Source organism: Pyrus communis, chromosome 14, assembly GCF_041283825.1.
Source record: "Pyrus communis isolate YQ-2024b chromosome 14, ASM4128382v1, whole genome shotgun sequence".
Taxonomy (NCBI): Eukaryota; Viridiplantae; Streptophyta; class Magnoliopsida; order Rosales; family Rosaceae; genus Pyrus; species Pyrus communis.
Genome location: NC_142578.1, coordinates 3,776,180 through 3,799,959, shown reverse-complemented (window position 1 = coordinate 3,799,959; position 23,780 = coordinate 3,776,180). Strand labels below are relative to the sequence as shown.

The window sequence follows — 23,780 nt, the reverse complement described above, 5'->3', positions numbered from 1 at the left end:
AGTTTAAACAAATAAGCATGGCAGAAGATGAGCGTGGGATTGTTTTTCTAATCTAAATACGTTGCCTTGTTTGGCCGCCATGGAAAGGGATAAAGAAAGGCAGAAGCAGAAAGCCAAAAGCCAGAGCTTTGGCTACCGCTTTTGGAAGTCTTTTTGTAACGTAAATCATAGAATGACCGAAGCCCCGATCCGCTCACATGCATTCGACACGTACATATCTAACATGTTCAAAAGCTGAGACTTCTCAAACTTTGTATTCAAGTAGCATGACCTAGTCGGACGGACCCACCTCCTCCCCCATGAGAAACCACAAAGCTTCTTCACGTTTTTCTGTTGGTTTTGCAGGAAACCCTAAAAACTGAAACTGGAAACGTTTCTCACGCTTTCTTCTTCTCTTTTGATCTTGTCTGGTGGGCAATGTGAAACGAAATGGCTGCGTCTTGATCTGGTGGTCTAATGGTGTGTGCTACAGTGTAACACAAGGCATGAGGGCGTGTAATAATGGAATAATAAAATGGATTATTATTATTATTATTATTTGATGCTCTTTGAAATTCATGGGGTCTGTTTCTTTTGTGGTCCTATAGAATTATGTTTATATGGGGCATGCTATTGCTGTCTTTAAATTTGTCAATACGTTTTGGAATTGAAAAGTCACTGTGTTGGTAGGTCTTGGTTCGTAGTTTTGTGGTGGCATACGTGGATTGCAATTTTATTCTTATCCCTTCCTTATGAAGAAAGATTAATGATATAAACTAAAATTAAAATGGAAAGTAATTAAGGAATCTTATTATTGATTTTAGGTATTTAATTACAAATTTAAATATAAAAAAATATACATTTTTTATTCCATACGCATTAGTAAACATAAATGAAGGTTAAGAAGTGAAAAAAAAGTCATGCCGATATTTTAATAAACACAAAAAAACATGAAAATCAAAATAATTTCAAGTGCTATTCTAAGTAAACATGCCATAAAACAGTATCTATTTATTCTCTATCACTGAGACATGAGAGCATATGAAGTCGATTTATGCAATCCAGTAGCATCGATACTATTGTTTGCGTTTCTATTTATACAGATAAATTTGTTAGTGTTTCGAAAACATAGTTCGATACATCAAATATTTTTACATGATTTATCAATTTTTTTCTAATTTTTAATTAATGTGTATTACTACACTTGACGTATCAAATCGCACACTAAAAATCCCTTCAAAGCAGGCGCGTGGGAAGCATTAATAGTGTATACTGTTCTTTCATGCGGTAAAGTGGCAGTAAACCTCGAACGTTAGATGACTTGTCGCAAATGGAACGCATCTATTTGTTTTTACAAAGCATCTAATTAAGCAACGACCCCTCAATTCGAAAAAAATAAATAAAAGGAACAACCCCTCAAAGACTCTAAACCTCTCCTTTGTCCAGCCAACCAATCACGGATCTCCACGCCATGGAAAGTTGGACCTAAATCACTAAACTACCCCTATATCAAACTTTATTATCTTTTGGACCATAATTACAGAAGTAATATAAGCAAAAGATGATAAGTGGGGCGTTGGTGACTTGGTGGATGGCTATAAAGAGCTTGTTCTAGAGCTCAAACCACCTCCTCTTTCCCCCTACCTTCTCTTCCCTTTTCTTAACTTCATTCTTGAGAGAGAGAGAGAGAGAGAGAGAGAGAGAGTAGGAGAGAGAGAAAATGGGAAATTGTCAAGCGATTGATGCAGCAACACTGGTAGTACAACACCCAAGTGGGAAAGAAGAGAAGTTCTATTGGGCAGTGAGTGCAAGTGAGATTATGAAGATGAACCCTGGCCACTATGTTGCTCTTCTCATCTCCACCACCTTGTGTCCCTCCAATCCCACCACCGACAATGGCGGTGACAGGAAAGACAAGAACTCGAATACGGACGACAACAAGAACACCGCTTCTTCGCTTCGCGTGACGCGCATAAAGCTCCTCAGGCCAACCGATTCTCTCGTTCTTGGCAAAGTTTACAGACTCATCACCACTCAAGGTTTAAACTTTTACTCAAATTTTTATTAATATTTTTAACTATTCTAATCAACGGAAAAAAGAAAAAAAGGAATTCGAACTCAGACACAATGAGGCGGACTTGACCAACTAAGGGGGTACCTAAGGGTTGGTCATGGTTATGGTACACTGTCCTTACCAACTAGGGTTAGAGAGGGCGGCATATTCCCACAACCCTTAGTTAGTCAGGGCGGTATACCGTCATAACCAATTAGCTTAACTCAAATTATCGCACTTTGTTCTGTTTAATCTTCTTATTTTTGAACTCATTTTTCCTTTAAAATTATGAGAGCTTAATTAAATCATGGTTTGTTTTTTAGAAGTGATGAAGGGATTGTGGGCAAAGAAACAAACGAAGGTGAAGAGAAATCATAATCATCAGGTGGAAGGAGAGCAGAAGCCACAAGTGGAGAGGGTGATGAGAGAGAAGCAAGTTCTGACATCAGCCAGAAGATCTGAGACTTCTGAGCTGGAGAAGGACATCCAGGTAATTAAAATTTGATTTAACAAGTTTATCTTCTTGATTATTAATTAGGTTGACGTCTAATCCCTCTGTCACATTTCGAGTAGATTCTCTTCTACAATTGCATACATGGTTTTAAGTTTCTGAACCTCTCAAACCAATTGAGTCTTGAACACGAAGCTTCAGGTCTAAAGTTAAACGCTCTTAAATCACTGAACTGCAAGTCTTTTAAAGCTTTGATTGTGCTTGAAGTGGTCAATCCGATTCTTGTTAATTGATTAAGGTTTTAAGTAAAAAGCATAATTATTTAGTCAAGTTCATAATTAAAGAAGATTCTTTGATTTTTTAAATCAGCATAAAATCGGGGAAAAAGCATTTGAGTCAATGAGTTTCCCTTCTGTAACGGCTTAAATCATTAAGTAGATGAATAAATAAATAAAAATTATAAAATGCCTTGAAACTCCCTTCGGTAATGTGCTAAATGAATAAACAAATATAATTAATAAATAATTGAAAGAATCAATAAATAATTAAATAAAAAATAAAAAGTTGAATTAACTGTTCTGTAGAAATAATGATTAAGTGAAAATCACTCTCTAATTAATCTTGTCAAATATTTTCAACAGGTGAATAATAAACATGAGAGAGGAGGACACCGACCAAGAACAGCAACAACATCAAGAACGTGGCAGCCATCATTACACAGCATCTCAGAGGCTGCAAGTTGAGATATCAACGTTTCCTAATCTTCCCACATGACGCGTAAGCAACTCAGTGGAGGTGTAGTGGATCAATCAGTGCTCCACCTGCAGAAGATTGAAGCACATTTACGGGTGCAGGCAGAAAGGGTTTTCATGTGAAGGGATTTGAGTTAAGTTGTGTACAGAGAAAGGGGTGGAATGTTTAGAATTAAATGTACTGAAGAGATTTTCTTTCAAATGAAAGTTTAGTTCAAAAAGAAAATTGCTTTGGTTGATTTGGTTCCATGGTTAATTAGTAGTTGTTAATTAATTTAAGTTTACTAGCTCACGCATCATACCTTGCAGATAACTTTAGAACCAAAATATATAATGGCCAATGGTTCTGAATAAGTTCTTATCCAGAGAAAACTTTAGTGTAACGGAGGATGTATCACCAACTATGTCTCATTTATTATATAACACATCGCATTTAATGAGCGAAATAAGGTGATGGAGATTCATTCAGATACATGTAAGAATATTCTTTAAATTAGACGCAGTGATGTGATGAGTGAGATAAGATGACGCTGTTTTATGAGCGAGATAGAGTGATGAAGATTTATCCTTCATTACATGTAAGAATTGATCTCCTCCAAATCAGGCTAAGTCTAAGTTTCAGAAATTACCAAATATTCTGCTAAATTTCAGATAAAGAATTTCGATTCTTTAATTGAACTCTGCTATATTTCAAGATGAGATAGGAAAAAGTAAAAAGTTTATCATATCCTGCTGCATGCACACAACCATCATGGTCAAGCTGGAGATCTATGGATAATGTAATTATATCCACGCCCCCTTATGTCTCATATAATTATCCGAAAAACTTATACATATTCTCCATGCCTCTATGTTGTATCTCATTTTTCACGTTATTCGCGTAAAGAATGAGATAAAAGATTGTATTTTTTTTCTCATCGTGCTTCAAGTGAGGAGTGAGATAAAAATTTATCACATCGTATATAACGCGTGACTGGTGAGTCATACTATACTCAATTAAAGTGTTTAGAGGGAAGACATATCTCAACATCCAACTGCAGAAAAATATTCTCAATTAGCACAACAAACAACAGTGAGCTGCTAGCTATAAAAGGTTGCAAAGTTAGCTTTAATCATCAGAAGCCTGTACTTTTTGACATCTTCTAACCATTGCAAACGCAAATGTAAAAAACGGAAACTTCCCAACAACACAACATCATTGATTTGATTCCTCATCTTTTTTGCATTCGCTGCACCCATCAGAGCAAGACAGACCAAAAATAACAAAGCAAAAGAAGGCTTTTCCCTTTCCTTTTTATATTTTTTAAATTTAAATTTATTTTCTTCTCAAAACTTTATATATAAAAACCATATTATTCACTACAAGGAAAGGAATATTTGCTCCACTTCGTTCATATGGGAAGAGCTTTTGAAGTAGGACAAGACAATTGCAAACAGCTCACACGAGGCTACTTTTTGCTTAGGCATGCAACTTACTCTCTCAGTTGATTATTTATGCATTTTTTTGGGATTTTGGGGTCCTCAGATTATTCCCTGAAATAAGTGAAATCCCACTTCCGATGTGGGGCAGACCTCATGCGTTTGCCATTGCTGAGCAACTTAGTAGAAGAATCACATAAATATTGTCTGCATTATATTTTGCCCTTTGGAAACCCACTCAATTACATGTTGTTTGGTTTGCTTAATCCGGCTATCCCTTTTCTTTTTAACAAAAGCGATATTTTAAACAACTATAATCTATTAGAAGGAAGATTCGAACTAATACAAGCGCCAAGCAGTTTACCTAACCAAATCTTTAAAGAACACTTCTATGTTCTTTATTTTCCCTCCTATTTCTAGAGGTGCAGTTACTTCATTTCAAAGACTTAAATCCGCTTAAATTATTATTTTCAAAATGGTTGCAGGAATACTCTACTTTATATGAGAGAGAGAGAGAGAGAGAGAGAGAGAGAGAGAGAGAGCAGTCATCATTCTTGCAAAACCAGCATGCAATATGAACAAGTTCTCCGTACCTTTCAATGTGTCTGCCAAGCAACATTGACATTTTGGGGGAAAAGTGGGGCAACCCCAAAACAATCAACAAAAGTTCTTGGCCTAGAGGGTCATTTGAGGCCTGTCCCTTGTTTGGTAAAATCTATAGAAATCCACAAAATTAACCATGGAAATAATAATTACACAATGTTATTCTCTCTATTTTTTATACAACGATATATTTACATTAAAGAAGTGCGAAAAAATAGGTTGCGCACTCGTAATTTTCCAAATTCAAACCTATAACCTCTCACTTATAATTGAAGATAAGTACCATTAAACGACTCAATGATCACTCTTATTTAATTTGCTCAATCTAATGACAAAATAACGAAAAATGTGCATGAGGAAAAAAGTAATGTGCCATTAACATTTTCCAACCAATAATGACAACTTAATGATACAATAGTTATATAATATCCAGACTATCTCGGGAACATCGACAATATCAACATCATATGTAGATGATCTTCATTATTTGTATGGTGAAGCTATTTTTTAAAACAATAATGCTATTTGGGGAATATTGCAACAGTATTAGTGCCATTTGAGATGATACGTAAGATGTACATCCAACTGGGGAATTAGAATATGTGCTGAATAAACCGTTCAACTGTGTTTGATAAAGACAAGAGAACGAGAAGTACGATTTTCTAAATTGTAGCAAGGAATTGTTTGAGTCAAGAAAGAGCCATCATCATCAACTATCAATTCCGAGGGTCCCGTGCCCGAAATTCCAAACTTCAAATATACTACTAAAATTTACAAGTTCTTGGATTTACCATCGATACTCTACTTTAAACTAATATAAACTGTGAAAGTAAGATTTCGACTCAGGAGTATAGGAGAAAACACATCCGCTCTATCCAATATGCACGTTTTCAACATTTAGCATTCAATTCAAATTTTCAAGCTTTGGCTGCTTGCAACTGAAGAAACCAACCAGCCCTTTATGCAGAATACTAATACATGGCTCCACTTGGCAGGCCTATAAACTTCTACACTGATGAATGATGTGTTTATAAACTAAGAAATTTAAGATGAGGTGTGACAATTTCAACCAATAGTATTTTATTTGAAAATTACGCATTAACTCGCGGTATATCATCCATTCAAACTCACACTCAAAAATTTGCAAGAAAGTGCAAAACAAATTTTTGTACCTGAAAGTGCAACACATTACGTAGAAATAGAAAGAAAAAAAAAAAAGGAACCCGAATAGCTCTTCTTGTACAAGCTACAACAGTTGCATCGTACTCTTGCTTAGAAACTCTGGTCTGGGAGTGATCAGTTTTAGCATGGAAGTTTTGATAGAATTACTAAACCTCTGCGTCTGTGTTCTCAGTCACCTCTTTCACTTCTTCGTGCTTGCTAAGCTGGCTGAAGTTTCCCTTCTCCTTGAAGAGTTGGCTATGGTGATGCCTACAGTAGAGACGATGCTCGTGAGCTACATAGTTTGATGGACTGATCACACAGCCTCCATGAGTGCACCGGAAACAAGGCTTATGGTATGATGTGCCGTCAACTGCCACCTGGAACAAGAAGCAATCAGATTAAAGAATGCTGGATTCTACAATGTCACACCGTCTATACATTCATAACGCGTATTAACATTGACAATTATTTACATGTAAAATAGACAGTTCCATAAGAGCTGACATACAGTTTGGACTGAGGAAGCTCATTGATACATTGAAGCAGAAATTTACCTTTTCGATGGGGTAAACTGTTTTCTTGCAAGCAACACACTTGTCTTGAGTCCCAGCAAATAAGCTCGAAACTTTACTGTTGGTCTGTGTACTGGAACTAGTTAGCGTAAATATAAAAACTTCTAAAAACAAGGGAAAATCCCACTAGTAAATTCTGTATTTTTGATGAACTTGCATAACCTCTATGAAGGAAAAAAGAAAGAATTGGCAAATCAAGGCAGGTACCTGATCGGATCTTTCTCGAACAGTTTTTGGTATACCTAAAAGACAATGATAGGGAGAAAATAATCCAAAATTACAAATTAGCAAGAGGTTATATGCTTTAAAAATTATGCGTTAAGACAATTTGAGCAGCTTATCACCTTCAAAACTTTTATCCAAGCTCCCAGTCATCTTAAATAGCTGATCAAAGTGAGGCTTGCAATACAAAACACCCTCAAAAGAGGAGTAATTACTAAGCTGCATAGACAGAAGTAAATAAGGATAAATGTATCAAACATCTCATTCCATTTTTAGAAGATCAAATATTCACACGGAATTTAACGTGAAGAGTAGGTGCCTTGTTTCTGAATGATACAAATTTCAAATTCGAAAAATTATTAACTCTTAATGGGTCCGCTCGATTTCAAAAACTCCGTTTACGAGAACCTAGAAGACATAATGGAGTCATGGTTGGGAGTTTAGTTAGCACATTGCTAATAACATTCAATGCTAAGGTGAAAAATGCAGAATAGTTGTTTCCCTTAGCTTGGTACTCAACACATTCTGTGATTTGAACAAGTCCTACGGCCTTACACTTATGAAATGTTCGCTCGATTGCAATTACGAACAAGTTGTTGATCAAGTTTAATTTGGAGGTAAAATTGATCACTGGGGTGAAAATCATTTCTGAACAAACCCAGAATTCAAAATCAATCTTACTTCTAGCAACAGAAAGCTCTTTCTCAAAAGCACTTCAAGAACATAGTCAATGCAAGTAAATTTAAGATGTATCAAACGAAGAGATTTCAACACAGCAACGCAGGAAACAGTGAATCACAATTCAATCCCCAGTGGATCTACATGCCCACATCCAAAGATCATTTGCTTGAGCTCACCACCATCACTGAAGCAGCTAAAATAGCTTCTTACTATGCAAACTTATGCTCAATTATCTAACAAGTTAGAATTCCAAAACAAAAAAATAAAATCTCAAATTTTTTCTTTCTTCCAATTATTCTCACATCAGTCCAATTCCACCATAATCATCAAATCTCAGATTTTTTTTTTAAAAAAACCCAATCCAGTAAATTAATAATTGAGCACAAAAAAGAAGCAAAAAGCATCAGAAAACCATGAAATAAATGCAAAAGTGAGTGCCTTTATATGTATTTCTGTATGCATATGCATACCTTGAGGGTGCCCTTGCAGTGGTGGCATCTGAAGCAGGCCTTGTGGTAGACTTTGTTGTCAGCAGTGAGCTGATCAACCAAGTATACTGTCTTCTCACATGCTTTGCACTTCTGGGTTGTCCCTCCAAACGTTGCCATCCCCAAAAAAAATTCACAGACCCCCCAATAATCTTCTCTTCCCACCACCAATCCCAATCCCAAAAATCTCTCTCAAGACACAAACTTTTTTCAGACCCACTACCCGGAAAACTTTGCTTTTTCTTGATAAGAGAAGACTTTCTCTTCTCTCTCTCTCTCTCTCTCTCTCTCTCTCTTTCAGTTTTTAGTCCAAGATTTACAGCTCAGACATACATGAAAATTTTTGGAAATGCCTAGTGATGGTGATGGGTCTTACTTTTTTGAACTTGGCCCAATCAAATTTGGTAGCTGGACACTTTGAGGTGTATTTTGGTAAATTACATACAAGGTTATGATGAATTTGGCTCCACCTAACCAAACTTCGTGTACAATGACCATTTTGTCCTCGATTAGGGACACGTGTCCTTCTGACGGGTGGGGAAAAAATATTCAGCACACAGATACGGACATATCGTGGTCTTTATGTCGTAACTCGCGCGCCTGGCTGATCCTTTTGGACCCAACGCAAATTTATAAAATGTTTTAACGAAATATTTTTGATAACGAAAAATTATATATTTATTAAACATTTATTTGTCATTTTTTATTAAAAAAAATTTTGAATTTTTCATTAGTTTTTCTAAATTTATATGCATGAAGTGATTTTGTTCTTTTTTGGTAAAAAAATTTAGTGATTTATTAATTAATTGTTGTAATTGAATGAAATCAATTGATTTTGTTCCTTTTGACTCATTTATTTTACGTATTAATTTCATTTTAAAAAGTCACATAATTCGTATTAATCGCAAAGGTCTCATAGTTCATATAGTTGAGAATTGCACCTAATTTTCACATATAATTTAATATCTTAGTAAATAAGGTGTTGAGTTTATATTAATAAAGTAAATGAGCAACATTGAGTTGTTTTCTAAGGTAAGAAAATAGGAGATATCTTCCATATCTGAATATTTTTGCTGTGGTATGGTCAGGGAAAGGGCACATGATGGTGGTGGTGTATGTCTGTAAGATCTTCTTTTTGAATATTTTTGACATTATTTCTATCATATGGGTCAGTGGGCCAAAAACTCAATAATGCTTCAAATTTTAAGAGTTTGCTCCTTCTCAATTTTCAGCTTCTTTATTATCAATAATAGGGTAAATTACATAATACCCTTTCAAGTTTGAGGTCTATTACAACCCCATACGATATCTTTAAAACATTTCATTTTCATACCTCACCTACTATTTTATTTCAGTATAGTACATTCGTTACATTTTTCATTCATTGATCCATTAAGAGCTGACTTGGCTGCCACATTTGTACCACGTGGCATACAGGTGGCAACCACATGGTACAAATGTGGCAGCCACATCAGCTCTTAACGAATCAATGGATGGAAAATGTAACGGAGGTACTATACTGAAATAAAATAGTAGGTGAGATATGAAAATGAAATGTTTTAAAGATGTTGTATGAGGTTGCAATAAACCTCAAACTTGAGGGGGTATTATGTAATTTACCCTCAATAATATTTTTGCTCTCCAACCTCAAATAATTGTTATATTCATCACTTTATTATTCTTGTTCGATAAATTTAAATTTTAAGATCTGCATAGTGGATAGATATAAATATTAAAATATAAATTCATACAATGATAATAAATAAGATGATGAATATTACCGCCACTTAAAGGTGGCAAACAAAAATACACACTTTATATTATCTTCCTTTTTCAATACTTCATATATCTGCTTCTAAATTTCTAATAAATTTGAAGTCACATGGAGTGGAAGGAACCATCTGGAAACAGCACATCTCCACCAGACTCACCACCACTAGCTAGCCAAAATATTTCTTTCTTTCTTTGCGGGGTGCTTTGTAGCCGCCACTACCAGAAGTCAAGAACTTTGTACACTGATTAATTGCAATTAAAGTAAGAATAAAGTATGTATTAATTTCATATTAGTATCTTTAAATTGAACACTGCTAATCTTTTTGGAACTGTTTTCAATCTGAGCCCTTGGTGTTTCTCCACCGAAATCATCAATCAATCACCAGTCATCCATTCCAGCTGCAATGCTCGCTCTGTCGTTCACAGATTCAGATACCAAGAGCAAATTGAATATATGCGAATAAACACATCATCTTAACGAACTCATCACCAATTTTGGTCTCTTCAACTGGTATTGGTAAAATATACGCGTTGCAAACACGAAAACAGTAATGGTTTGGTAATGTTCCTTCTGCATTTCCAGCTTGGGGAAGGGTATATGGTCTAAAATTAAGGAAAACATTCATTACCCGAAAGAAAAACAAAGAATGTTCAAATGCATTTGTTGAAGTTGTTCTATGATTTCTACAGAATATACTATTATTACGAAACAAAACCTGATAGAGATCAGAAACAGATATTCGGAAAGCAACTCGGGATACTCTGTTTTCCACTTATTCAGCATTCAGAATCAACACGTTCCAGCATGGTTGCTAGAGAAAATCAAACACCGCCCACATACACACCTGATTATGCACTTGCACCCGAAGCCCCTGCTTGGTTCCTAGCTTCTTCTCGCATTACCGCTTTTACATATATTTCATAGCAGCAGCCTGTATAAATATTGCAAACACATGAGACTGGGAAACTGGGAACACTGTAACAACTAATGAGTAAAACAAGACTCGAAAATGACCGACGAAAGGTACCATAATAAAAGAAAAGTCACAATCAAAAGGAAGTCCATTATTGCCTTCTATCAAGAAATGTACTCAATCTCAACCTATCTTATACGCAGATATGGAACAGTTGGATCATAGAACACAGATTATTAGTTAACATATAAAACAGATTTCAACAGTTTAGAAAGAAAAAAAAACTAATATCGATCTCTAATCAGATCTTAATGATCATGATTGCTATTTTCCATTGTTTGTCATGCCACTTTCACAGATGGAAAAAGTAATCATATTTTTTGCAATCAATATAAGCAACAGATTCTACCCATAGTTTGACATGGGTGTTGTTATAAGTCTATGAACGTGCATCTGCGAATACAAACACTCTTTGCAACCCTAGAAAAGACAGAGAGGGAAGCAGGAAAATGAACCCGTCTTGCTTGTGACTCATTCTTGAGGGGCATATTCCAAACTTAAGCTATATGAGGCTAAAACAACCGTACCCCCACCCCTTCTTTCGTCATAGCCTTACCGAGGACTTTACTAATCAGACAATAAATGCAACCAAATCAATTGACCATATAGTTTAAACAAGGAAAAGGAAAATAATCAAACACTGAACATTATAATAAAACGGTTTCATATTGAAGTTTTTCTATCCGGTTTCTTCTCTATTTGTCATTTGGGTTTGTTGTGTGAGTCTCAATAAGATGTCCTCTTCCAGTAAGCACTTACATATTCTTATAAATATCATCTTGTTAATCTCATCTCTGAATGATCTAGCACCCTGATAGATTCTAACCGACAGCTTAATATCGAAATGTTGATAGACTATCACCACATCCCCAAAACCATAACAAGATTATCTTAAAATTCTCAAAACGTACGGTAACTAGAACTAATTTACGAAAGCCAGAGGAGCACGTAACAGCTACGTCTTATCAAAAGTATCACGGTAAATTAAACTTGTGCATAGCAACTCATAACCATCTGATTAAATCTCAAGCAAAAGAATTGCGTACCAGCAATGACAACAATGGTAAGAACATCTCCAAGTCTTTTAACTCGCGACACGCCCTTCTTATGCGACTTGAACCGTTTTAAAGACGGGTCCGCTGCCAAGAGCTGCAATGTTAAACAACTTAGTCCAGCAAAAATGCACAACTCAACCCGTGAAATCAATCAACAACACATTTACTCTGCTGCTAAGAAACATCACAAACAAATAAATAAACAAAATTTGCACAAATAAATCTAAAGCTAATATCTTTAAGCTGTTTGCTCAGATGGGTTTGCTACCCAGCTATCAAAAATGATAAAAATACAAAGTTTCAAGGACGAATCTCGAATACAAGATGAAATTATAAGCTTCATCAAAATCCTGTACAGCTGAAAAGAAAATTAGAGAGAGAGAGAGAGAGACTCACCGCTTTCTCGCGAGGCCCTGGCTCGACGTGGAACTGGCGGCGTGATTGGGAAAGCGAATCGTTCTGCGCCCTCTGATTGTCGAAGTGAGAAAGTTAGATTTAGCGAGAGAGGAAAAACTGAGCCAAATCAAAACGGCGGCGACGCAGATCAAACGTGAGAGAGAGAGAGAGAGAGAGAGAGAGAGAGAGAAACCTGCGAGTGGGATTGGAGATGGGAAGCGACGGAATTGCGGAGCAGGAACGCCATGGTTCAAGACCCGAGCTTGAAGTTGAAGCAGCAGCTATCAAAACCAAATATTTGGGTAAAGACTCGAGCTTTCGCCATCAGGCCGAATTTTGTGTGTTAATTTTCTGTTGTACCCCCATATTTTTGCCATATTATTTAGTTCCCACCATATATTTCTATTCCACCCCCATACTTTTGCCATATTATTTTAGAACTCGCCGTGTCATGTTTATGGGTGAAGGATAGGCTGCCACGTATACATGGCAGTTACGAACCAGGGCAGTCCAACCAAACTAACTTTGAACCTTTTGGTTCCAAAATCTCAATCCCAAGAGCTCTGGATTTGGTTACAGAAAGAAGAAGAAGAAGCAATGGCAATGAAAGCAGCTGCTTCCGCATGTAAAATTGGAGGGAGACAAAGAAACCCTTCTCTCTCATCAATTCCTCTCTCTCTCCAACAACTCAAAGTTCATCAGATTCATCATCCCCAAAGATTCATCTCAGCTCCTATTCACCAACATGTTTTGTTACCAAACTCGAGGACACGAAACAGACAATAAGCTGCATGGTGCTCCATATTATCTGTTTAGCGTCTTACTAGCTATGCTATTGATTTTAAGTTTGTAATCAGTTTTATTTGTGTGTATTTTTTTAACTTTTTAGTTTACGATGTATCCGTATCCATTTCAGTGGTAACTAATTAATCATTCTATATGCTCACATAAATACACAACCCTATGTCATTCTCATTTGATTCCTACTTTTTCGTCAAGATATGTGCGTATAAATTTTCATTATCTGTATTCGTTTGAGTTGTTTATGCATATGTGTCAGACTGTGATTCTTGCCGAACAATGTCTGAGGGTTATCGGGTTTAGTCTATTATTGTTGGTTGCTTTATATGATGCATATGTATGTATCTATCTGTAGGGTTTAAGTCTTCAACAAGGGCTATTAGCGGGGCAGCTGCAGACCCCATGACTCCAAAGACAAAAAATGATCAAGAACAAACACCTCAGAATTGGAAGATTAAAATGCTCTTTGATGGGGATTGCCCTTTATGCATGCGAGAGGTCTATCCGTACCTTCAAACGTCTATCTGGATATTCCTGTTGTTATTTTGCTGATTTTAATGTAATTAGCGTTTGTTTGATGAGTTTCGTGAGAGTGAAGCTATGGATTCTTTTTGTTCTTGATGGATTCGGGTGTATTGATGTTTTCGTTACATTGGCAGGTGGACATGCTGCGAGAGAGAAATGAGCGTTATGGTACTATCAAGTTTGTTGACATAAGTTCAGATGATTACTCCCCAGAGGAGAATCAGGGCCTGGACTACAAGACTGTAAGTTTGCAGTGATGAAATTCGATACGAAGACTTACAAATCAGTTTATATCAGTGGGAGTATTTCTTGTTTTTCATATCTAATATGACCTCGTAGAATAAGATTTCGGATTTCCTGAAGTGCATATGAAAAACTTAGATTGAAAATTCGATGGACGATGATGTAACATGTTTTGGAAAAAGATCTTAGAATTTAGTGACAATTCTTGTGTTGGCTTTTCTTAGGTTATGGGAAACATTCATGCCATCCTCTCTGATGGAACTGTAGTCACTGATGTCGAAGTAAGCCCCTTTCTGTGCCACGTTTGAACTCCCTATTTTGAGTTCAATTTTACTTTAAGCTTTCTAAGAGATATTGACAAAGCTGTTGAAAACTTCTGCAGGCATTCAGAAAGCTATACGAACAGGTGGGGCTCGGATGGGTATATGCCATAACTAAATACGAGCCTGTGAGACTCCTCTTTCAATTCTTATGTTACCTGCATCGATATTCATCAATTTCCATCTTGTAAACTGAATGGTCTACAAAGTTTGTCTTGTTTTATCTGGGGGACTAATGGGAAAGCACTTTATGCACAGATTGCAACAATAGCAGGTGCTGTATATGGCGTTTGGGCTAAATATCGTCTTCAAATCACAGGTATGCTAATTTGTTAACACTGCTGCCTCATATATATTATGATTAATATGAACTTATGTTATATGATGCCGATATCCTGTTTTTGTTTTAGGCCGGCCACCTCTAGAAGAGGTTTTGGAGTTGCGAAAGAAGAACAAGGTAAGCACCATTTGATCGCAAGGATTTCATTTCTACTACCGTTCAACGCCTCTAATTGAATCTGAATGGGACTTGAACCATTAGCTTATGTTAGACATCAAACAGGTCTGCTGACTGAATTTCATACAAAAATGCTTAAGACAGAGAAATATTTGAACAATTTGGTGCTAATAAGCATCTTGTTATCTGTTTTCTGATGCAGGGAGAAGTATGTAAAGATCCAAAAGATTGTAAACTCCCAGAGTAACTGGTACCAGTCCGGATTTTAAAGGTTCCATTGTCCTCCAAACTTTTGGCGTTATACGAGCCTATATCATATACCAAGGGTTTTTTTCCTCTTTTAGCTAACATCTAATACTCGTATACTATATAAAGGCGAACGGATGTATAAATTTCACACTCGTACATTCTTTCATAGTTATATGTAAACAATGATGATGAATGTAAAATGTCGATACGCTGAGTTTCTACAATGCTTGAGAGTTTATTGTTGCTTAATTAGCCTTCTTTCGGCATTGAAAGCTTGGCTACAAATTCATTGATGTTGTCATCTGAGTTGCCCCCTACACTAACAGATCTCTTTGCAGCCTCTCTCCACTTCAAGGCAGTCCTTTTGATCTCCCCACTTCTCTCTCCTCCCATGACTTCCCTCACACACATCTCTATCTCTTCCCTACTCACGATCCCCTCTTCATTTTTCTGAACTCTCACTCCAACCCCCCACAACTCCAAGAACTTCGCATTAGTTGGCTGGTCACTCCACTGCGGCATCACCACCATCGGTATGCCTAGGCTCAGCCCTTCCAATGTCGAATTCCATCCTCCATGCGTCACGAAACAACCCACCGATCGGTGTCCTAGAACCTCCACTTGGTTGCACCATGGCACGACCAATCCAGCTTGACCTACTGACTCCAAAAACTCATCTGGCAATTTTTCTTCAGGATCTTTCACAACCCACAGGAAATTCAGACCACTTGCTTTCAATCCCCATGCAATTTCTTCAACCTGTTTAGCTGCAATCTCTGCCATGCTTCCAAATGAGACATAAACCACACTTTTAAGTGCTTTTTCCTCCAGCCATTTCATGCACTGGTCTGCTTTTGGCTCCCAGAGACTTGCTCCATAAGCTATGTCTCCTTCCATTTGTTGATCCAGGTAGGCCGATGGCACCATGGGCCCCACCATCACCAGGGGCCATAGACCCGGCATTTCATTCAACAGCTTTTCCACAAGTATATTAATTAATTAATTAATTGAAATAAGAACAATTAATTAGAATTTTCCAATTGATTTACAAATTGGATAAGTAAAACACTGATGACATTGATCCTTGCCTCTTTTGTCAATCGTACCAAACTCAATTGAATTTTATATCCTCATCTAATCATCAATAATGCTCAACTTCTGTGATATGCAGGGAATTTCACAAACGCAACAAAACAATCAGATGCACTAAACCTTGGTTTATATACGGATTTATTGTTGGGCAGTGATCGAACTTCCCTATCATTTCCTTGCTCTCCTCCCTCTGACTTTTGAACTGAATAAATCAAAGGGAAGAAGTGCAGAAGGGGAAAACGAAAGTTCTACAAAAACTTTGTCATCGCTACTATTTGTGCATATTTCTTCATAAATATTCAGTTTCCACCAGTCTGATTCTTCTTTATTTTGTTTTTCTAAATTCTAGTTCAATTTTAGCAGATAATACCAAAATCCCATGTCACTAATTTCACTACTTGAAAAAAAAAAAAAAAAAAAAAAAAAAACCTTTATTTTCAGCTAAATAATATCAAGATCTGGGAGAATATTAACACAATTACCTCAGTTTCCAACTCTTGGAAAGAATTACAGAAGACCCAATCATTTTCCTCCAGCCTGCTATACTTCTCCAGGATCAGAGCAATATAAGGAGTGTGAGTCTCACTCTCAGGCTGTGAAAGAAAAATTGGCAGCTCAGAAGGAGCAAGTGGAGGAAGGCCAGGCATATTCACCAAACCCCGATCATCATCAGTTTCTTGCAACGTAAGCAACGACAGACCGCGATTTACGACACGCCAGAACATGGAGGAGACAGAGGCTGAGACGGTTAAAAATACAGCTCCGTAGATTTTAAACTCCTTGGCCACATCAAGTGCCCATGGAAACAGCGAATCATACACTACACAACTGACAGGTGGTGAGCCTGCTGAGGCATTGAGCTTCAGTATGAGCTCTGCTAGGGTTTTCGAGCCAACCGTTTTGAATGAGTCTAGGTAGGCTGCTAGGCTTGGTGCTTGGTTGAATCCGCTTTGATTGTAGCCGTCGGAGATGGGTTCGATTCGTACGGTGGGTGCGTAGATGGATTTGATGGTGTAAGGGGTGGTGGCTAGGGTGGTTTTTAGGCCTTTGGAGGCTAAGCGTTTGGCAAATTGGAGGAGTGGGTTTATGTGGCCTTGAGCTGGATATGCGACCACAATTACTTGCCCTTTTGGGTTCTCCATTTTTTGGGTTTGGTTTTGGTTTTGGTGGTCAATGGAGGAAATATTTATAGGTAAAGTTTGAGGTTTACCAAGTTTCCATGGAAAATGGTGGCTGAGAGTGGAAAAACGGTTCCCCAGTTGAAATTATTGGGCAATTAGTTGACTGCAATAGCATGTTAAGACTGTTAGTTGCTTCTGTTGTTTACACTTTGCACTGTAGTCACTCTGCTTCTTGACGTCACTTCGATCATTAGAACGTGGGTATTGTAATTATTTCGATTCCGGACATTCTATGTGTTCGTGGGATAAACAATAACGCAAGTTCCACGTTAATTTCCGTAATCAAATACATGAATATAATTAGGAATCAAATCAAATAGGAGATGCTATGGTTGATCCCAATCCATTGTTTTTATTGCTTACACGAATCATGAATTCCCCCGCTCCAGGCAAGTAAAGATGAATGACAGATTATTTTGCACCGATTTGGGGTTGCTTCCACTTATGTAAGAAGCACTTCAGCGCTTCTATTAGAAGCACATTTCAGAATCTAGAAGCCCTTTTTTCTACCGAACACTGTTAATAAGCTAGGAAAATGAGACCTTTATTGAACAAACCTACATAGATACAAGCTAACAACTTGATTGAGAGTCTATTTCTCCGGCCACTCAGAACTAAGAAACTAGTAAAAAAATACTACCAGATATATTTACCTCTAACAAAACCTCCAAGAGATCTCACTCTACCTGCACACGTAAGTTACTATACGGGCAGCGCTAAACGGTATTTGCAACTGTAACCAAACAATCTTTTCACACGTGATTACTACTATCTCTGAATATCTTGAACTCTTCGTCTCAAAGCCACGATCCTCCATATTGAGAACCACTGCAGCACACTGAATAGCTTTGTCCATCCCCTCTGAGCCTTATCAGATATGGCAACAGCTGAACTCGGCAAGAAGCGATCCACAGCGCTATGTAGATCTTGTGGTTCTGAACTCATGTTCTGGGACTGAAGATCAGCATCGGAAAACTGCAGATGATCCTCAACAAATAAAGCATGAGCCATGGGGTCGGTGTCAAAGATCAGGGAGTTGGTGACTTGACCTGGGAAACTCAGAGGCTGATCATATCTAAGACCGAAGCCATCAATGTTGTGCAAGGCATAATCATCCAAGCCACTGGTGCTACCCACGGAATAGATGGATGAGATGATATCTGGAGAAGAGGCAGATGGCTGTGCATAATCAAATCCACCAATCTTTTGTGAAGCCAAAAACTTGCTTCCGTCAAGATCCTCTGCCCTTGGTGAGCTCGATGTGTGAAGAACATTAGTGAAGTTGGAAGATGCAGCTATAAGAGAGGCTTCATCTTCAAACAGGACTACTTCTTCCCAGTGGTCAAATGCAGAAATGACCAGGTGGTGGCCATCAGCCTAAAAACAATATTTGACCATATGAAATTAGACATGACTTAAGAAAATACAACAGAAAAAAGATAAAAGCGAGTGGACTGAGGTGATAGGTAGCATGCCTTTTGTGTTTCAGACAGCTTACTAACAGAAACATATTCATGTTCCAACAGAAGTCCCATCACTTGCCCTACAATGTTGAAGGCCACACCAGTTTCCTGAGAACCGGGAGGGCAGTACAAGTACACCCTCTTATCGAGTGTACATGTCTGAGCATGCTCCACAGTGACTTCCCACATCTTAGCAGACATACCCGTCCCAAGGATCTGCAATTTTCCACCCAAAAAAATAAAAAATGTCATAACCACTAGGATACTTGGGTTGGGTTGAACAAGGCCGCTCAAACTAGTACATTTTCCCTTTTTATGAAACATTTAAATGCGCAAGATGATACGTAATCTTCAAAATAAAGTATTAATCATGGGAAAATGTAATTTCACCAAGACAAGAAAATTCAGTAATTACATTCCGGAGCCTTGAAGGATTTATGAAGAGTTGGATGAGAAAATCATTCACAGTGTTGATGTTTTCCCGACTCAACCGCTTATGGAAAGCTCCGTCCTTGCCAATCTTTTCTAGTCTCCATACTTCATCAAGCAGAGATGGAGGGTGGTGTTTCTTGTACACTGCAGAACCAGAAGTAGGTCAGGTTATAATATTGTATGTTTACTTAAGTTAGCTGATCCTAATTTGAAGGCCATGAGCCATGCATGATAATCGCAAATGAAAATATATGGAGTTAACTACATCCAATATAAGGAGATATTATGACAAGATATGGTTAATTTTTACAAAGAAATTTTTTGTTTAACTATATGCCAGTCTGATCATAAATGAATACGGTTAAGACAGCACAACCCCGACAATGGAAAGTGAAAGAACACTCGATCTTAGTATCAGTACTCTAGCAATAACCTTAGAGACAATTTATTTATAAATAAACCAAATAAGAAGCACTCACATTCTCCCCGATGATCCCTAACAATAAAGGATTCTGTCCTTGCTTCTCTTATTCTAGTTCCATCGAAGTTGTCTGAAACTCTTGCTCCTAGCCTGAACTTACGGCTCCTTGTCCAGCTTGAATTATCAGTAAAAGAAATCTCACCCACAGGTGCAACTCCGTCTTTAAGATTCAAAACTACCTCTCCTGTAAGAAGAGGTTTCTTTCCATCCCTCTCTCTTACAATGTTATTCTTGAAATCTTCAAGTGTCCAATCATCACCCTCCTCACCATCAAAATCACCCTCAAGAACAACTATTTCCACCTTGGCTGTGGATTCAGGCCCGGATTCGACAATATGTCCACTAAAGCAATCGACCAAAGCTACTTGTACAGTGGAGCATTCTTCTCCTTCAATCCGAGCTCCAGTAAATACTGGAAGAGAGATGTTATTTACGAACTGTAGCTTTAATATTCTTGATTCAGAAGGATCCGTCTCTTTCCCACAATTCCTAAATAGAAAGGTAAAACATAAATCAACTGTTGTATGGCAAGTGTGAAACTACGGATTTGGCCCTAAATTGCTACATCTCAAAGCTTTAGAGCATCATCTTACTGTTTCATACTAGCCAAATGCTTTCTTAGGGCCACCTCAACTTCTTCTTTAACCTGAAAATACATAACAAAATTATATAACAATCAATTAAAGCTGCAGCACCATAAAACTAAAAGGATGCATCCAATATGCATGCATGCATTGAACTGCAAAGTGAAAATCATTTACTATATTATGATTTGCAGGGACATAAACTTAAAGAAAATAAATAAAACCCTCAAACGTATACTTGAGGCCTAAGAAACTTCAGAGAGTGAATGTGAAACCATTTTATCTTGACATCGAACACGCAAAATATTGAGAACGAGGACACTAGCTGTGAAGGGCTCATAGACTATTGTATGCAAAGTGAACTACATGCTACTAAAAATGCCCATCTATAATCATAAAAGTTGTTCCTAGAAAAGGTTATGGTTCGAGAATACCCAATTTGGTCATCCCCGATACGAGAGAAGCTAAAGTGATAATGAAAGGGCTCCCTGGACACGTTATTACGACACATCATAAGTTCTACGTCTAACTGGCAACTCATGGCAAGGTAACATTGACAAACTGAAATTTTATGGTAAAACGACTCCTTGGAAAGAAGAGTGCAGCCCTCACTTGGTGGAAAGGGTACCTGGTGTCAGGCTAGAGCAAATGCGACCACAAAGTGGGCTGCCATGCACTGATGCACGTTAGCTGCACCCTGCAAAGCAAGGTGGCGTTTTACACTTTCCAAGCTAACAACGGCTCGATTCAGTTTATTGATTTTAGCACAGTCGTGTACTTATGAAGTTTATAAATCATATACAACCCCTTCAAATATACAATACAGTTTTACAATTACGCAGTAGAGCAAGAACGCGTACAAGATTCGAGCTCAATGGTAGAAATTACACAGATGCTAAATCCAAAATAAAAGGAAAATAGAATGGGAAAACACTTACAACTTTACGAATCAAACGCTCTAGAAGTGGCTCCAGTAATTGCTGGACTTTGTGCAATCTCATCGTTTCCAGAACCACGCTGAAAACCAGTAATAAAGGCATTAGAAAGAAACCAGATGTGAAAATTATCATACTTCGTTTTGGTATCAAATTATTAAAAGGAAAGGCGGATTCATGTCAACTTGTGATTGAACTGAACAATCAATTTTGTCTTCCAGACAGTGATATCAAAAGTTAATTAGCTTATCTTTTACTTATAAACACCTATATCAATTTCCATTATCTTGAGCCAAATGCACTCGCATTTCACAAAGAAAGCACCTTCATTTACTAAACTAAGCTTAGAAATTCTCAAAACCACAAAGTTCACTTCTTACAATGAAGATACACAAATCATTTTCCGACATGAATTCTCGACGCCAGTTCTCTATCCATCCATCCTTCCAATCCAACATAAGAATCTCAATCAAATCTCCACTAAACAAAACTCAATTCACTCCTAGTCGAGAATCCCATTTTTCCAAGAAAGAAAGAAAAGTAAACACCACTTTCACAAGCCAAAACCCAATTCACATTTTATCCAATATTTCCACTTTGTAACGACAACCCAATTACAAAGAAAAAATAAATATCCCAAACAAGATAAAAAGACTCAAACTTTTTCCGTAACACACATGGGTTGGATAACATTCATCAGACACTTCCACAATCCAAACAAAACCCAGTTCGTATTTTATCCCAAATAACTTTACAGACTCAAACCTCTGGAAACTGGTCTTCCTACGCTTGTCATCCGGACTACTAGTCCCATCCGATCGACCCTTGCCATCATCCTGCTGCCTCTTCTGCGACATTATCGAAACCCAGCAACACCCAACTCACCAGCAACAAGCACTGGCTGTGCCACTCCACAAACATGAAGAACAACAACAACAGCCAAAAGCACCAGCATTCGACAAGCAGGCAATAGAATTAGTATTATTGATCCACAGATACAAATAACAGAAAAATAGAAGGGCTTCAATAACAATAATAAATGGGGTAATAAATGAGAAAAGTCCAAATCTTGGTAGTACAAATACTGTTTGCAGAGGGCGTGTAGCTATCCGTTTTCAGAATTTGGTTGTGTCCGGGATGCTCCTTCGTCGACCCGAAAAACCATCTCTCTTCTTTCGGCTTCTTCCTTCAGTGCCACGCAGAGGTGGACAAGATACTCGCACAAGTGCAGAGTGAGAAGAGAGAGCGTTAAGATGGGTGATGTGATGAGGATGCCGTGTGGGGCCCGCAAAAGCGCGTTTAAACGACTGGTAAAAGTGGGGTCCGGGTGGCCAAATGGACGTCGTTGTTTGATAATTTGTTGGAGGTAGAGTTCTGTCCTCTTATTTTCATATTCTTCTTATATTCTTCTGTGGTCACAGCGCACGTTAATATTTTATATTCCTATTAATTTTTATTTTATTATTTTTATAAAAATTAATATAAAATATTGATATGATTTAACCGTGACCACACATCACATAAAAATATAGGTAAAGTATGAAAATACGAGGTGAGACAATCCACCTGCTAATTTGTTTGCTTAACTGAAAATAGAGCGACTCATCAGCTTTTACGTCCACTGGGTGGGTCCTTGTGGTTGTTTTGTCATGTGACATTTCAACCTTAAATAAAAACAATAATTTCACTCAGTACTACAGCTTAGAAGTGAAAAAATTTAGGTTTAAGTCTTGTGAATTAGGAGTTTAATACCAAATTAGGTTGCTTATTGTGTGATTTAGCCGAACTCTCCATCCACTTAATGTAAAAATATCAATGTACGAAAATAATAATAATAATAATAATAATATCTTAGATAAATACTAACAATTAAGTGAAAACTTTGTAACGGTTCAATAGCCAGCAAACGAAAATCCTCAAAATATATTCGAGGATTTTCTACCACATACTACATGAAATTGGATCTAGCTGTAAAATGAATGTTTGGCTAATAAATAATTAACTTTTTGGTCTTTGAACTCGTCAATTGATACGGAAATAATTTTCTCACAAACATTAATTGGGGGTGTATTAGCAGAACTGAACCAAAATTTCTCTTTTTTTTTTATCATCAATTGAATCATTGTTCGATATCAAGTCTGGCGTATGTCCTAGTATTTAGTATAGCCACTTAACAAGTAACGAGATTTGCGCACAAGTTTCGTAGGTACCAACCGAAAATTCGTAATTTTCAACATTATTATCATTTATAGAGGGGAAGTTCACGAATTTAGGAGGAATTCCCAAGCTAAGATGAGATTAAAGTGTTGAATGATGATTACTGAAGACATTTTGAGTTAATTGAGTGGTGATTTTAGTGAGCATATGAATGTCTAAAAATATATGTGAATATTGTGCTTCTAATAAATTGGGATGATAAGTGACGGATTACCCTC

The 23,780-nt window shown here is 37.3% G+C and overlaps 6 protein-coding genes across 10 annotated transcripts; 2 read left to right on the top strand and 4 right to left on the bottom strand.

Annotated features, from left to right (window-relative positions):
• The first annotated feature begins 1,568 nt into the window (after positions 1-1,568).
• Positions 1,569-3,461, top strand: LOC137713938 (uncharacterized). The gene is made up of 3 exons (XM_068453299.2): positions 1,569-2,018; positions 2,356-2,522; positions 3,125-3,461. Exons 1-3 carry the CDS (start codon positions 1,700-1,702, stop codon positions 3,224-3,226), a joined length of 588 nt encoding a protein of 195 aa, XP_068309400.1. The 5' UTR covers positions 1,569-1,699; the 3' UTR covers positions 3,227-3,461.
• A 2,853-nt stretch (positions 3,462-6,314) lies between these two features.
• Positions 6,315-8,719, bottom strand: LOC137712830 (LIM domain-containing protein WLIM1). The gene is made up of 5 exons (XM_068452000.2): positions 8,367-8,719; positions 7,338-7,434; positions 7,201-7,235; positions 6,976-7,059; positions 6,315-6,798 (listed from the first exon to the last, which is right to left on the bottom strand). The coding sequence occupies exons 1-5, from the start codon at positions 8,502-8,504 to the stop codon at positions 6,586-6,588; spliced, it is 567 nt and encodes a 188-aa protein (XP_068308101.1). The 5' UTR covers positions 8,505-8,719; the 3' UTR covers positions 6,315-6,585.
• Positions 8,720-10,756: 2,037 nt separating this feature from the next.
• Positions 10,757-12,933, bottom strand: LOC137713201 (succinate dehydrogenase subunit 7A, mitochondrial). Its single transcript, XM_068452473.2, has 4 exons — positions 12,776-12,933; positions 12,583-12,654; positions 12,178-12,280; positions 10,757-11,089 (listed from the first exon to the last, which is right to left on the bottom strand). The coding sequence occupies exons 1-4, from the start codon at positions 12,827-12,829 to the stop codon at positions 11,007-11,009; spliced, it is 312 nt and encodes a 103-aa protein (XP_068308574.1). The 5' UTR covers positions 12,830-12,933; the 3' UTR covers positions 10,757-11,006.
• Positions 12,934-13,068: 135 nt separating this feature from the next.
• Positions 13,069-15,401, top strand: LOC137713904 (uncharacterized protein At5g50100, chloroplastic). The gene is made up of 8 exons (XM_068453260.2): positions 13,069-13,330; positions 13,739-13,881; positions 14,043-14,150; positions 14,376-14,432; positions 14,534-14,599; positions 14,730-14,790; positions 14,882-14,928; positions 15,131-15,401. Exons 1-8 carry the CDS (start codon positions 13,069-13,071, stop codon positions 15,173-15,175), a joined length of 789 nt encoding a protein of 262 aa, XP_068309361.2. The 3' UTR covers positions 15,176-15,401.
• On the bottom strand, positions 15,315-17,543 carry LOC137713903 (mogroside I-E synthase). The gene is made up of 2 exons (XM_068453258.2): positions 16,752-17,543; positions 15,315-16,152 (listed from the first exon to the last, which is right to left on the bottom strand). Exons 1-2 carry the CDS (start codon positions 17,409-17,411, stop codon positions 15,427-15,429), a joined length of 1,386 nt encoding a protein of 461 aa, XP_068309359.2. The 5' UTR covers positions 17,412-17,543; the 3' UTR covers positions 15,315-15,426.
• A 430-nt stretch (positions 17,544-17,973) lies between these two features.
• On the bottom strand, positions 17,974-22,580 carry LOC137713902 (calmodulin-binding protein 60 A). Of its 5 annotated transcripts, none has more exons than XM_088683792.1 (9): positions 22,425-22,579; positions 22,111-22,246; positions 21,349-21,427; positions 21,039-21,107; positions 20,420-20,472; positions 19,825-20,315; positions 19,329-19,489; positions 18,926-19,129; positions 17,974-18,827 (listed from the first exon to the last, which is right to left on the bottom strand). In XM_088683792.1, the coding sequence occupies exons 5-9, from the start codon at positions 20,425-20,427 to the stop codon at positions 18,219-18,221; spliced, it is 1,473 nt and encodes a 490-aa protein (XP_088539918.1). In that variant the 5' UTR covers positions 20,428-20,472; positions 21,039-21,107; positions 21,349-21,427; positions 22,111-22,246; positions 22,425-22,579; the 3' UTR covers positions 17,974-18,218. The 5 variants fall into 5 exon arrangements, with proteins under 5 accessions (XP_088539918.1, XP_088539919.1, XP_068309356.2 ...); XM_088683793.1 differs by having other exon boundaries at positions 22,111-22,254; positions 22,425-22,574; XM_068453255.2 differs by lacking the exon at positions 21,039-21,107 and having other exon boundaries at positions 22,111-22,254; positions 22,425-22,580.
• Positions 22,581-23,780: the final 1,200 nt, after the last annotated feature.